General features: G+C 46.7%; 1 protein-coding gene across 1 annotated transcript in view; it reads left to right on the forward strand.

The window, feature by feature from the left end:
- pde1cb (phosphodiesterase 1C, calmodulin-dependent b) overlaps positions 1-15320 on the forward strand; it is a 44241-nt gene that overhangs the window by 14803 nt on the left and 14118 nt on the right. The window contains exon 4 of the mRNA XM_067253860.1: positions 4529-4555. Coding sequence (XP_067109961.1) covers positions 4529-4555 — 27 coding nt within the window. The remainder of the gene's footprint in view (positions 1-4528; positions 4556-15320) is intronic.

Below are 15320 nucleotides of genomic sequence, written 5' to 3' on the forward strand. Positions count from 1 at the left end.
CTCCCATCCGCCCCCCTCTTCTGGTTCTCAGTGAATAAAAGAAACCCATCGTTTGTCACAATCAGGAGACTCCTTCCTGTGAGTGGATGTGTACAATCTCCCTCTCTTTCTTTTGCTCTCCCTCTCTCTCTCTCTCTCTCTCTCTCTTCTCTCTCTCTCTCTCTCTCTCTCTCTCTCTCTCTCTCTCTCTCTCTCTCTCTTTCTCTCTCCTCTCGTTCTCTTTCAATTCTCTACTCCATCTCTAACTCTTATGCTTTTCTTCCCTCTCTCTCCCTGTCACTCACTCACTCACTCCTTTTCTATCTCTCTATCTCTCTCTTTTCTCTCTCACTGTCTTGGTATCCCTCTCCCTGTCACTCACTTCCTCTCTCTCTCTCTCTCTCTCTCTCTCTCTCTCTCTCTCTCTCTCTCTCTCTCTCTCTCTCTCTCTCTCTCTCTCTCTCTCTCTCTCTCTCTCCCTGTCACTCTCCCTCTCTCTGAGCTCAATAGTCTTTGTTAATCCCAGTGTGTATGTTATCCCTCCCTCCCCCTCCCTCCCTGCCTCCCCTCCCTCCCCCTCCCCTCCTCCTGCGTCCCGTATCCCCGTGAGAGAGAGTGGCCTGGCACTTCACCCTGCGCACGGCTCTCACCCAGCAGTGCAGTGACAGAGACAGACCGCTCGCTGCTGCCGCCGCCACTGCGCACACCGCCACGGCAGCGTGCTCTGCATAGTCACACACACACGCGCTCACTCTCACACACACAGAGGAGGGCGAGAGAGGGGAAGAGGAGGCAGAGAAAGAAAGAGAGAGAGAGAGAGATGAGGAGGGTGAAGGTTGGTGCGCCGCAGCTGTGAATGGGACCGGCAGGAGAGAAGAGGAGAGACAGTCCTTTCAGCCTCAGACACGTCCAGCCTCCAGAGAGGAGGTGCTCTCCCCCCCCTCCCCGCTCCACACTTCAAGAGGATTCAACTTCTACTATCTGGCAAACGTCTCAGAGATGGAGTCTCCCACCAAAGAGATCGAGGAGTTTGAGAGCACCTCGCTGAAGTATCTCCAGCCAGACCAGATCGAGAAGATATGGCTCCGTCTCCGAGGACTGTGAGTAGCAACCTTGAATCTGACGTGTGCAAGTGGGAGTCTTTGTGTGTGCGTGTGTGCAAAGTTTTTGGGGGTGTTTGTGTATTTGTTGCGGTTGTATCTGCGTTGTCAGATTTGTTCCTGGTCGTTTTCCCGCTTCGTGTACATGTATGCTGGATAAATGCCGATTTGGGTTCGATATTTATTTATTTACATGTTTAGTATTCATATGTATTTGTGTGCATTCATGTGTCTTCCTTAATTCGCCTGTTTCATTTGCGTGCTTGCTGTCCAAACTTAGATCCCAACCACTCTAAACTGACAGTGAGCTATAGCAGGGAGGAGCCACGGGGCTTTAAATGTCTTGAGACTGATGACATTTGACAGCTTTATAGTTTATTTGGTGGACTTTGAGTCTATCTTCAGTCCTCAGAATGTGACTGGCTTCTTCTGCATCCAAAAGCTGTGTTTCAGACGGGCGGAGAAGATCTGAGTCGAGTGGATCTGATTGATAAAAAAAGATCTTTGAGAATAAGAGAAGCGATAAAGAGATGGAGAGAGAAAGAGATGGAGAGAGAAAGAGAGGGAGAGAGAAAGAGATGGAGAGAGAAAGAGATGGAGAGAGAAAGAGAGGGAGAGAGAAAGAGATGGAGAGAGAAAGAGATGGAGAGAGAAAGAGATGCATATCTGGAATCCAATTACATTTGCATATTATTGGAACTCGGAACAACCAATGACTATCAGTCACAACCCAGAAAAGGACCTCCTTTTCCCTTTAGGGCAGCTACTTTTCCACAATCCCTTTCCTTACAGGGAGAAAAAATGTACATGAGAAGAAAAAAAAGTTATACTCAGACTCCTGGTGTTTAGCTTGACCTTTCTCTGCCAGCCAATCAAGAGAGGGATGGGGTGGGGCAAAAGGAGGGGCTGCTTCAGAATACTGTTATTGCTTCGGGTCTGAATGAAATGCAATTTCCTCTATCCCAAAGATGAAAAGAACAGTGCAGAGGCAGAGTGCATGCATAGGCCTGAGAATGAGAACAGACAGTGTCTCCTGGAGTTTAACAATCAGCCTGTTCGCACTCTTACTCTCTTCCTGGAGTTCAGAACTGCAGTTATTTTATTCTATGTTCTATCGTGCCAATTTTGTCTCATATCCATTCCTTACTTATGAAATCTTACCACGATGTGGGTGTGTATTACCTCTTGTGTGTGTTTATCCCAAACATAACTCCTTGTCCAGTCCACAATACCCGGTTTATTATTTCACACACTGACTGTGTCACGTACTGTATGTGTGATGTTGATGTGTGTTCGTGCAGTACACAGTGGTATTAACCTTCCACTGCTGCCCGGGTGTCTGCTGCGTGTTGACGTCTGTTCAGGGGCCTGATTGGTCCACTGGAGAGCCCCTCTGTATACTGGGAAACATCAGCCTTTAATCTGGCGTTTACAGAGCTCATTCTGAAGGCTTTGACTGACAGCTGCTACAGCTGTCCACTGCTGTAGTACTCTTCCAGTGCATTGTATCATTGTTTGGGTGGTCGTTGGTGTGTACATTGGTGTGTACATTTGTTTTTTGGTTTGGGTGGTGTGTTCGTTTGGAGCGTGCACAGTTTTTATGTGTGGTCCGATTTGTGTATTTGCGTATGTGTTTGTGTGTGTGTTGCCGAGAGTGTGTTTTACTGCGTGTATGGCCGTTTGTGTTTGTGTTTTTCATGTGCTCTGGCAGCTTAGCAGGGAGATTGTTTGGTGGTAGTGTAGGGATCATGGTGTAATACTGGCTCATTCTCACTTCACTCTCCCACTTCATCACCCCTTTTCTTTTCTCTCTCTCTCTCTCTCTCTCTCGCTTCTCTCTCTCTCTCTCTCTCTCTCTCTCTCTCTCTCTCTCACCCTCTCTCTGTGTACTTTTAGTGATGAATACACACAATGGTCTCACCAATCATTCCCAGAGAGAGCAAGAGAGAGAGAGAGTGTGAGAGAGAGAGAGCAAGAGAGAGCAAAAGAAAGAGGGAGAGACAGGGAATAAAGAGGGAGTATAGTAGATTACTCTTCTCTCTCTCTTTATTTGTCCCCATCTCTTTCACATACAGTAATGGCAAATACAGAGATCTCATATCAGACATGTAAAATCAGCCCCTAACAGAAAGTGTTTTTACGATATTAATTTGTCTCCTCACGGACTGAGGCAGTATGTTTCAGGCAGTGTGTAAAAGCCCATGTCGGCCACTGATGGATGTATAAATGACAAGCTGTGGTTTTGTTACTTAACACTGACGAACAGTCCTTCTGTTCCTGCATCCGTAATGGTTGTTATTGAGTTACCATTCCTAAATGAGATCACTGCGGCAGTGCCTCGCTCGTGTTCACACCAATACCATATTAATGGAAATCAATGGATTGATGAATCCATTTTGGAACAATTAATCAGACTGACTGACTTTTTGTAGTATCGAGAGAGAACGTTTTTTCAACCACCAATGAAATAACCAGAAATACAGAGTATGGCAAAATAAAAACACAAGCTCATTATTTATGCCATCAGAGCAGTACTGTTTAGCACAAGCATTCAGTCAGTTCCTGTTTCCTAGTCAACACTTAAGTTCATTCAGTCCCATGATGTCTAAGCATGCATCAGGATTGTTGTGGATGCCAGCATGACATCACAGAGGCAGAGATGGAGGGAGAATGTTTGAAAGAGATAGTGTCTCCTTAATCTTACATATTATCTATTTTTTTCCAGTATTCTCTCTCTCTCTCTCTCTCTCTCTCTCTCTCTCTCTCTCTCTCTCTCTCTCTCTCTCTCTCTCTCTCCCTCCCTCTCCCTCTCTAACCCTAACCCCATCCTGTCTTATTTTCATGACTGACTCAACCCACCTTACTAATCAATGCCGCAAACAGTGTCTGAGTTGGCCGTCCACGCCTGGCTTTCCATCCATAGCTATTTGATGGGTTTAGGGTTACATTTTGATGTACATTTGGCCCCCAAGATTTGTTTTTATCACTTAACAAATGAGTTTTAGCTGGTAGCATTTGTCTAAGATTGTCATCCTTATCTTGCACTTTTGCATGGCATTCCTCATTCCTTGGACAGATTGATATGTAGGCTATAGGGACGAATTAAGCTAAGTGCTCAGAATTCTGCCTGAATGGAAGGTCAATCTTTAATGTTTCTGTCAGGAGCCACCGTCTCCTCCCCCCCCCAACCCCCCCCACACTCTCCCCCCCCCACACTCCCCCTCACCCCCCCCCCCCCCCTCTCTGCTTTGGAAGCCAATGGCCTGTCTATCTAGGAAGAAAGAATGGGAGGTTATTTCATGTATGTGTGTGCGTGTATTTGAGTGCGTGTGCATGTGTGTGTTTGACCTGGTACATAGTAGGGTGGATGGACGGTGTAACAACAGTATATACGAGAGAGGCTTCTCCTTTCAGTCTCTCATTCTCTCCCTCTGTTCTCTGTTTGTCAGGAGGAAGTACAAGAAAACGTCCCAGAGGTAAGTCCAGCTGCAGGGGGAAGGATCTCCCATCCCTCACGTCTACCACTGAGAGGAGCAGAGGGGGCTGTGCTGGGCTCCTACAACAATCACATCCAATCAAATTAACAATCAATGTTACAAAGGGCTTCATAACCAATCGAAACCCGAAACAATACACAGCCGAACACACACACACAAGCACGCACACACATCCCTGAGCATTTTGTTTTACACTGTGTGAAAGTGTGTACAGTATAATTAACAAGTGATTAGTGTCTTTGTCTGAATAAAGAAATATACCATGTGTTTGTAAATGACTTAACAACGACTAATTGTTTAGTCATGTTTTCTTTGCACAGCAATCTTGAAGTTCATTAGGTGAGCTTGGCCAAAGTTGCTCTGATACTCCTGGGAAATAAAGGAATCGATTGAGTCAGAGGGCGAGGCCTTTATTTATTCCGTTTTGGGAATCGATAATGAATGAATGATGGGCCCACGATGCAAGGAAATATGCAACATCTTTAAAGTTTCAAATGTTCTTTTGTGTGCAAACGTACACACACACGTAGAACAGTATGAGTCAGATGAGCTCTCTATGCATCTGCCATTAGACCAAGAGGATGACCCTGTGGTCCACAGGTGACGTTTGCCTCAGGCAGATCTACCTCATCACAAGCGCAGATTAAATAGCTACGTTACAAAAAGAAATATTTTTACTTATAACCCAAACTTTCTTCTGATCTCTGCCATACTGTCCGCCATATGGTGTGCAACATATGTGTTCGTATCCCGTACAACCCCTGTTCTAATCACCCGTGGTTGTCTGTTTGCCCTCAACTGTTTAGTAATTCTATCAGATGGCTGCTGACGTCATTCTTATATTGTTTACTATTTTAACCAAGGCTTGATTTATTTATTCGCTACAGAAAAATGTGCCTGCTGTACGTCTCTTGGCGCAGTAGTCTACAAGTATCTGTCATAAGACATTGGTTTTCTTTTTCTTCCTGATAAATTTCTCATTTAGAGAATTTGCTTTTACTAACTCACTCAGTTTTGTGCCGTGTGGTTATAATTATTTTTGCCTTTTTCGTTTTTGGAGTGACACTGTTATTGTAGTTATGATTGAATCTGGTTTGTGTCAGGTTGTGTGTTGCCACAGTCAGTGTGTGGTAGCTGGAAGTGGTAGCTAGCTGTTAAGCTAGCTGTTGGGCTTCTCTGCTGGGTCTGCTGGCAGCCCTGGGTGGGCAGAGTTCCTGTGTGGAGCTCTATTGATTGACAGCTCCATATGTGTCTGTGTAATTATGCCTGGGCTAATTGGCTGCAAGGAATGCTGGGACTTTGTCATTACTGACACACCAGGACAGCCTCTAACACAGATGGAGGGAGAGATAGCCTTTGCACAGAGAGGGGGGGGGTGGATGGGGGGGGCAAGAGAATGTGTTTGTGTGTACAGCACTGTATGTGTGTGCTGTGTGTGTGCGTGCAAATGTGTGTGTGTGTGTGTAAATGAGAGAAAGACATGGAGGGATAGAGAGATAGCAAAGAAAGAGAGATAGTAGATCAAGATAGAGAAAAGAGGGTCTGGGTGGCAGAAGGGGGGGGGGTGGTTTGTGTGTATACTATACATCTTTCTATTTATTCTTAAATGGGCAAAACTCCAGATCAACCCCCTGACACTAAAACCATTAAACCTCTGCTTTGTGTTCATTTGGTTGAGCCCAGCTGTACGCGCACACAATCTCTCGATTCCCTCTCTTCACTCTCTTCTCTATGGCGTGAGCACCATTAGTTCCTAAGTAGTTCTTCTTAGAGTGGTGCTTGTGGAGTCACAGATCATGTAACAGTTTATCCCTGCTTGTGGTTTTTCAATCAGAGTTCTTGCTAAAACACCATCCATCCAAGGCCTTGTGTGTAATCTGTACAAGTGCATCATTCCCTCACAACCTAGCCGTCATGTTTGCTGTGTAGAGAACAGCTCCAGGAAGGGAGGAAGGACAAGTGAATGTTATTCAAATGGGGCCCAAGTTGGTCAGGTTGCAAAAGGAACACCAAGGTTTCTCTATGTGAAGAACAGGACCCTAATATCTTCCTGCAGAGCAATGAGAATCCAAAACATACAGGAACCTTTTGTTTACAAACTGATCAATCGTGAAAGACATTAAAGCAAATTATCCAAATCACTTTGCAACAGTCTACAGTTTGAACTCAACCCCTACCAATTCCGCGTTTGCTCCATTTAAACGACGTCTGCCCTCAGAAATACAAAACAAATTAACTCTTTCACTTGAGTTGTTGGGTAACTATTGCTGTGTTATCCTTTCACCCAACAGTAAAAGCAGTAATGATTTTAAAATCTCGGTTCATGGCGGGTGTCCTGCTACATGTCTTAGGGCGGGGGGGTATGGGAGTGGAAACACTGTCCAGCTGGTCTAGTTTCTGCTCTGCCTCAGAGCATTGTGTCTCTGTACCTTTATGACGCATGCTGCTCGGGCATCCAGGCTATGTGTTTGTGGTTTAGGGGTAGTAGGGTTAGAAAGAGAGAGAGGAGAGATAGGGGGAGGGAGAGATAGAGAGAGAAATAGAGGGAGAGAGTGAGGGAGAGGGGGGGAGAAAGGAGAGAGAGAGTGAGAGAGAGTGGGTGAGAGAGAAGGAGAGAAATAGAGGGAGAGAGATCAAGAAAGGGAGGGAGAAAGGAGGGAGAGAGGGAGGGCGAGAGGGTGCGAGTGAGGGAGAGATGGAGAGAGATAGAGAGACGGAGGGAGAGAGAGGGGAAAGAGGGAGAGAAATAGAGAGAGGAGCCAGGGAGAGAGAGAGAAAGAGAGAGTGAGGGAAGGAGAGACCTGAGTCATAACAAACACACAGGGGCACCTCTGTGTTCAGGATTTCTCCACTCCGCATCCTGTGAACTCACGTTGGGGGGAGGGAAGGATGAGAGGGATGAGAGGGATGGAGGTCCTAGAGGAAGGGCAGGAGCAGAGGGGGACAGATATCACGCCGTTGTGAGTCAGTGACGAGGGAAAGCGGAGCTTTGCTGCTGTTAATGACAGTAATCAGGCAGCCAGTGTTGAGGGCTTTGGCTGCATTTCAAGAACATCCCATTAGATCCTATTACCCCTGCTCTCTCTTTTACGACTCCCTTCTCTTAGTTCTTTCAGCCGTCAGAGGCTATTTGTCAGACAGTGATGTGAGATGTATTTACTGCTGGTGATTCAGTTTGAATAATACAAACCACTGCAGAACACAGATGTAGATGAGGACAAGGCACATACAATTATATAAAGAAGGAAATGCACTCATTTGGCTTATATACCTGCCACAGGTCTAGAAGGTCTAGAATTGAGGATGAAATTATATTTCTTGTGTTTTTTTAATCTTTCTAAACATACATTTTGTTCAAACAATCCTAGACTACCTTTAGAAACGTCCCAGCACTGCAACTAGACCCTCCTCACGGTGTGGTTGGTGGTCCCATAATGATCTCATACGTATATATCTCCCTCCCCTCTCTTTCTCTCTCTTCCCTCCCCCATTCCTCTCCCTCTCCCCTCCCCCTGTGCCCTCCCCCCCCCCTCCGTCCATCCCTTTCTCCCTGCACCTGATAATTAGACGGGTAATTGGCCAGCTCAAATGAACCTTGGAGCTGAGCTAATTACATTCCTCTCAACTGATCTTGTCCTTTCCCTTCCCCTCCGTGTGGAATCAGGTGCTCCTTTCTTCCCCTTTCCCTGAGCTCGCTGGCCATGTTCACTGCTGCCTCGTGGCTCTTTAGAGACACAGGTGCAGAGAGAACCCTCCGATCCTCCTACCCCACCACACACACACATACACACACACAGTTTCACACACACTTTCACACACACTTTCACGCACACTCACGCACACTCACTTTCACACACGCACACACACATTCACACACACACACATACAGTGCACACACTAACGGTAAACAGTACAACACATACAAACACCCCAAAACCCAACTTCCATCCTACAGCTGCTGGATGAGAGTCTGGCGAGATGTATTTACACCTCTTTGTGGGAGAGGTAGAAGCATTCACTGACAGATCAATTCCATCGATTCAATGTTGCTGTTGTGTGTTGCTATGCTTGAAATCAACTCTTTGATAAAAAAAAAAGAACAAAATTCTTAACGAGAATGTTTTCAATCATTTGAGGTAGAATATTGATGGGGATGTTTTCTTTTACCTACGTATAAACACTTATTTGAAAAGTGTAAGTACATGCTGTGTCTCAAGTGCAGGTGGCTGAGTGGTTAGGGAATCGGGCTAGTAATCTGAAGGTTGCCAGTTCGATTCCCGGCCGTGCAAAATGACGTTGTGTCCTTGGGCAAGGCACTTCACCCTACTTGCCTCTGGGGAATGTCCCTGTACTTACTGTAAGTCGCTCTGGATAAGAGCATCTGCTAAATGACTAAATGTAAATGTAAAATGTAAGTGAAGCAAGTACCACAATGTAAAGGTCCACATGGTCCCCTCACATGGGCCTCCGGAGGCCCCTGGCACAGGACATGGTGGGGAGGCCCCTGGCACACCATGTCCCACCATGTCCCCACAGGACATGGTGGAATAATGGAGATTCATACGGAGCATCACCCACTTAATCTCGCCCTGTAAATCATCCGCCCATCCCTCCTGCATCTCTCCGCTGGCATCATCCCTCCTGGAGGGGATGACCCGGGAGAGAGAGAGGCACTCAGGCCATCATCCCTGCTCTGTTTACGCCACGGTTCCTGACGGTGCGGGTGTGCCCAGCCCAGTCTCCACGGGCCCACAGGGACGTGCAGACTAGGGGGGATCTGCCCGGGCACTGGGGCCAGGATGTGCAGACTGGGGGGGATCTGCCCGGGCACTGGGGCCAGGATGTGCAGACTGGGGGGGATCTGCCCGGGCACTGGGGCCAGGATGTGCAGACTGGGGGGATCTGCCCGGGCACTGGGGCCAGGACGTGCAGACTGGGGGGATCTGCCCGGGCACTGGGGCCAGGATGTGCAGACTGGGGGGATCTGCCCGGGCACTGGGGCCAGGATGTGCAGACTGGGGGGATCTGCCCGGGCACTGGGGCCAGGATGTGCAGACTGGGGGGATCTGCCCGGGCACTGGGGCCAGGATGTGCAGACTGGGGGGATCTGCCCGGGCACTGGGGCCAGGATGTGCAGACTGGGGGGATCTGCCCGGGCACTGGGGCCAGGATGTGCAGACTGGGGGGATCTGCCCGGGCACTGGGGCCAGGATGTGCAGACTGGGGGGGATCTGCCCGGGCACTGGGGCCAGGCTTGAGATTGGCCCATGCTCCCAGATGTGAGATACTTTGTTTTTAGAGCAAAGCAGATGCCGCGGTTATTCAACGACGACCACATTTATGAATCGTGTCGTGTTATTATTTTGTACCGCACTGATGGGGGGAATGCAAATATTAGTCATTTGGATCTGTGCTTGATTGTTCTTGCCTGGGATCAGTGGGCTCGTCTTAGGTCCAACCCACCTTACATTCCAGACACTGTCCTTGTTATCAGTGATCAGGGATGTTAGTCTGTCTAAATGCTTTGTACATACTGGCTGACTCCTGGAGGAATCTGACATTGACATCAGAAATTGAATAATGTTGTTTGCCACAGAATAGATGGCTCTTTCATCAACATGTGATTAATGACGCTTTGTCTGCTTGGCTTGGTGTGTGTGTGTGTTCTAGCACTAAAGAGAATTACACGTAAATGTTTGGATTTCAGGGTTGCTGTAAAAACATTGCTATCCTATCTGTATATAGTAGCTTCTTTTCAAAACAAAATAAGTCAAACAGAGTTACTCAGGCCCCATTCACTCATCCACTCACTAAAGTCTTTACATAGTCTTTTCAAACAGGTCCATTCTCTTAACATCGTTCACATAGTCTTTTATAGGCAAGGCAAGGAGACAGTTAAGGAGTACAATGCTTGTCAGCGAAATAAGCCTTTTTGTATTAAATTCTACTTCCTGAATCACTCAAATCCTCAATCACTCTTTCACTGTCACAGCAGAATCCTTAGGAATAGAAAAGTAGGTAGGTCGTTACGATGTTCTAACTTTGTGAACATCGCCTTGGAGGGAACCTTTTGTCTGTTAATGAGTCTTTACCACGCGGCGCCATTTGGAACGAGATAACAAAGGGGCCTTGAGGGAGACACCGCGGAGAACATGAACTCAGATTGGTGTTACGTCTCCAGTGTTGAGTTTTCCGTATTGGGCTCCCCACGCCATCTTTTGTTCCAGCAGTGCTGCTAATTAATTAGGCTTAATTGAGCTGATAATGGAATGCTAATTAGCTATAGAGTGACCAAGGCTTGACAACAATGCAACAAAAGATAATTAATCTGTGAATGGGCAATGACTGACCTTGGAAGGTGATTGAGGCTGGCTAATTGTGTGGCTTACCTATTCTTGACTTCTAATGTAGTGTTTTATTCTCTGCTCCTGTTCAACTACAAGCAAGTCAGTCTAAGTTAGAGAGGAGTTCTGTTAGGTCAACCACAGAAATGGCATTATCCACACTTCACTGAGAAAACACAGAAGATTAAAGGCTTGTCTAGGGGAACTTAAAGCCTTTTCCAAGGGTAAGAATACAGAATTGGATCCACAGAAATAGTTTAGCTTCAGGGTGTCTGAAAGACTAGTGTAATTAATTTACTGTAGAACTGTTTGCTACGACATTGAATCCTTGAGTAAAATCTAACCAAAGGTACTCTACCTCATCTATCTCTCAATATTTCATTGAGTTACCTCTCTGTGTAGTGTGTGTTGTGTGTGTGGGTACATGCGTGTGTGTTTGTGTCTATGCGTGTTAGGACAAGCTTCACAAAGCATAAATATTCACCTTTTCACCTTCCTCTTCACTTTGCCACAAGAAAGACACCCAAAGTACCTTTAAAGGACGCTTTCACCCCTGACCTTAACTCTTGTGATCTAATTTCCATTACCCCCTAGCTATGTAGTCGACCACACACCGCTCACCACATTCTGAGGGTCACCTTACAAAGGACAGTCAAAGTCAACAATGAATCTCCATTATGGCAAAATCACAGAGGCGTTACATTTACATTTAGTAATTTAGCAGACGTTCTTATCCAGAGCGACTTACAGTAAGTACAGGGACATTCCCCCGAGGCAAGTAGGGTGAAGTGCCTTGCCCAAGGACACAACGTCAGTTGGCATGACCTGGAATCGAACTGGCAACCTTCGGATTACTAGCCCGATTCCCTCACCGCTCAGCCACCTGACTCCCCTGTGCGTTCTCTTCCACGAAGTTGCGTCAGCTCCTGGGAGCCTGGACATCCAGCGACTGGAGATCACGTCACGTGTGACTGAGCAGGAGACTCTAGCGGGTCTCCCAGGACCCGGCCCTCCACGCCCGCCCGCGGTGAGACGTTCGCTGCCCGCCGCAGCGCCCGCGGTCGGGGGCTGCCTGCGTCCTTCGTTTGGGAGAATGTCGGTGTCACTTCTTCTCCCTGGTCCTTGCTGTGCTCAGGTAGAACACTTTTCGAGTGTCACTTGTCATCCGCGGCGGCTGAACGTTTTACAGTTTTGGAGTGGGAGAGTGCTGGAGCCGTTTTGTGAATGACGCCTGACAAAAGCAATGTTGTTCTGAAAGGAAATTCATGAGAAAGTTACTACCCAGAACGCCTGTGGTGATGCTGTCAAAACGGTCGTGTTTCTAGTTTGCATACTGCCTGACAAACTCCTACAATGTATGTATCCTTTTGTGTGTATTTTCAGCTCACCTTGACCTTATATATGTACTGACCTTTGACAATTGGATTTCACTCTATTGAATTGTTTTAAGTAAGTTATCGCCATTTAATGGACACCTTCCTGGCCATGATAGAAAACAAAGCATGTTGTAAAGCTGTGTGTGTGTGCGTGTGTGTGTATGTGTACTACTGTACCCAGTGTGTACCTATTACAGTGTTGTTTCTTTTACTCGCACCGAGACACACAATGTCACTATCTTCCTTTCACCATCTGGACCCCCCAGTTACTCGTGTCTTTTTTTCTCTCTTTCTATATCTCTATTTTTCACTTTCTCTCATGCCCTCCCCATTTTTCATCTAATTTAATCTGGTGGATGACGTAACCACGGCGCCCTGCTGGGACAGGGATTATATCCTTCTCCCCTCACACACGTCAACATGACTGACTTGGCTTGATTGACAGCTCAGGGGGGGTGGCCATCGCCATGGGGACGATGTAGGAACGATGTGAGCTGTGTCACATTGTTGGGTTTGGAACGTTTGGTACTCAGTTTGTTGGGGTTTATTATCCATGTATCGGTGTGCTTGTGTGGGCTTGTGTGTGTGTGTGTGTGTGTGTAAGTCTCATTGTCTTGACGTGTTTTGAACAGTATTCATTGTGTGGTGATTGTAGACGTTGGAGAGCTTGTCTTTCCTTCCACAGTGTAAGGATTAGGCCTCTGTATGAAACAGTGGGGGAGTCCACTGAAAGGAATCAGAGTTAATACAGTTTAAGCCAAATGTTAAGCCCAAGGTTTAGAGCATTAAAGGACTTCACTGGACTGGTCGGTGACATAGCAGAACATATACATCACTGTGCCTGGCACATCTGTGTGGCATTTAGAAAATATTCTCCGGTTCCTCTACATTTGTACACGGTTAAAACATCTGTGGTTGCAGTACGCTACTGCTGACTGTGAACCTGCATCATAGTCCTGTGAATGAAAGTTGTCCCACAGCCATAAGCGTCCTATTGTGAGATCCTTGCCAATTATCCCCTCTGTAACATTACTGTACACAACACATTAATGAGGTCATTAGTCAACACGTGATTCTGCCTATTTAAGAACAATGTCAGTCAAATTATCCACATCTGGTTGGATGACAGGTGTGACCCTCTGATGTGGACCCCTCCCCCTCCATGTAGATATCACTCCATCCTTTCTTGTACCACTGTGACTGAATGGGCCAACGCCACAGTCATTAACAACTTCATTAAGTCCTTAATTATGCAGCAATGCAACATGTTCCAACGCTTGCATGTTTTAATTCCAAATTATTCTATTCTTACTGCCTACCATTTGTTTTCCTGGCTAATTAGGCCACATGAGTCATCATTACGGTCACTGCTCCGATGAGAAAGAAAGGAAAGTCAAGACCGTTAATTGATTGCCGAGTGTCTCCCAGACCCCGACCAATGCCAGATCATTTCTTTTTGGCATTTTTCATGCTTTATTGGACAGTTTTAAGTGAAATGTGACAGGAAAGGCAGGGAGAGAGATAGAGAGAGACAGAGAGAGAGCAGGGTGGACACGCAACAAAGGACCAAGACCGGATTCAAACTGAGGCCGCTCTGGTCAGGTTGCTGACGTGCTGAGCCTCCCAACGTTTACTTCTTCACTCCCCCGGTAAGATTCCGAATGTAGAGAGAGTCCTCCAGCCCCTCTTTGGCTTTTTCAAGCAGCAGTTGTTTCCATTTTGTTGAGCTCCGCCACCTCATTAAAGGATCGCAGCGGAGAGGGGGGAATCTCATGAAATCTCTTTCAGAGCTGTGAGAGGCGGTGGCCAAATGGCAGTTTGAAGTCGTTCGTCATGACAGGGTGTTAAGTGCTTGCAGGGCAGGCAGGGTAAGAGAGTCGAGATGACGTCAGGCCTGTTTCAGAAAGTTCAGGAACCTGGCTGCCGTCCAGAGTTTTAATGGGGGAAGGGTGAATGAGGCTATATCACAAGAGTAAAACAAAAAGGGAAGGAGGTCAGTTCTGAGTCTTGAGTAAATTACATATCTACACAAACACCCACACACACACAACATTTGTGTAATCATGTCTCCTGACTTATTGTAAAACTGTGTTAAGCTCTTCTCTGTGTTTAGAAATGATAGTATTTCTTAGCAAAAGACTTTCCTGGAACTGGAAAAAAGGCTGCTCGGATTAGAAAATGCACTATACACTGTTGTATGTCCTACAGTACAACAGCTTCAGACGGATCAAAGACACCACAGAACGTCACACATGCATACACTCGCTCGCACGCACAAACATGTGCACACACACACACATACAACAGTGCACACACATGCATAAGCAAATCATGCTAGCATACACGCATATTAAACTACCATACTCCCTTGGTGATGTCACCACAGGTCAGAGCTTCCAGAAGGTACCGATCTGCCTCTGAAGGCTTCTTTCACCCGGCCTCCACCACTCAACTGGATTTCCTTCATACATAGAGGTGAAGGCCTTAGCAGTGATGTCCCGGGAGGGCAGAGGTGTGAATGATGGTTTACGAGTCACCCTTTTGAATTGATGTAGCTGTGGTTTCTGTGGAGCTTGGTAATGAACACACAACACAGTGTAACCATAAAAGCCCATGTGGAGGATGAATGGAGCGAGTGTTTTAAAAATGATGACTCGGCTAGCTTGAATCACCGAGGGGATCCCTTTAGCCAAGCAGGGCGTCGCCTCACGCACTCTCCCAGTAAGGGAGAGGGGGCTTGGGCCAAGGTTTATTTTTTCTGTGCGTGTGCGAAATATATTCAGATACAGTATGTATACATATGTATCTGGAAGTATGAGACATCATGCTGGTAGACTGTTGCTGCTGTAGCAGACTGGGCTGAGGGGGTCATGTGACTGGTACATGTTCGCGAATGTGATTCGTTTTCCATTAGAAAGCTCTAACAGGCTTTTTTTTTGTCTCCTTTTGCACTCCTTCACTCGAAACCATCGAGCAGTACACAGCGCTTTCTCCATCCTCTGCCATGAGAGGCACTTGACCTCT

Source organism: Osmerus mordax, chromosome 16 (assembly GCF_038355195.1).
Source record: "Osmerus mordax isolate fOsmMor3 chromosome 16, fOsmMor3.pri, whole genome shotgun sequence".
NCBI classification, from domain to species: Eukaryota; Metazoa; Chordata; class Actinopteri; order Osmeriformes; family Osmeridae; genus Osmerus; species Osmerus mordax.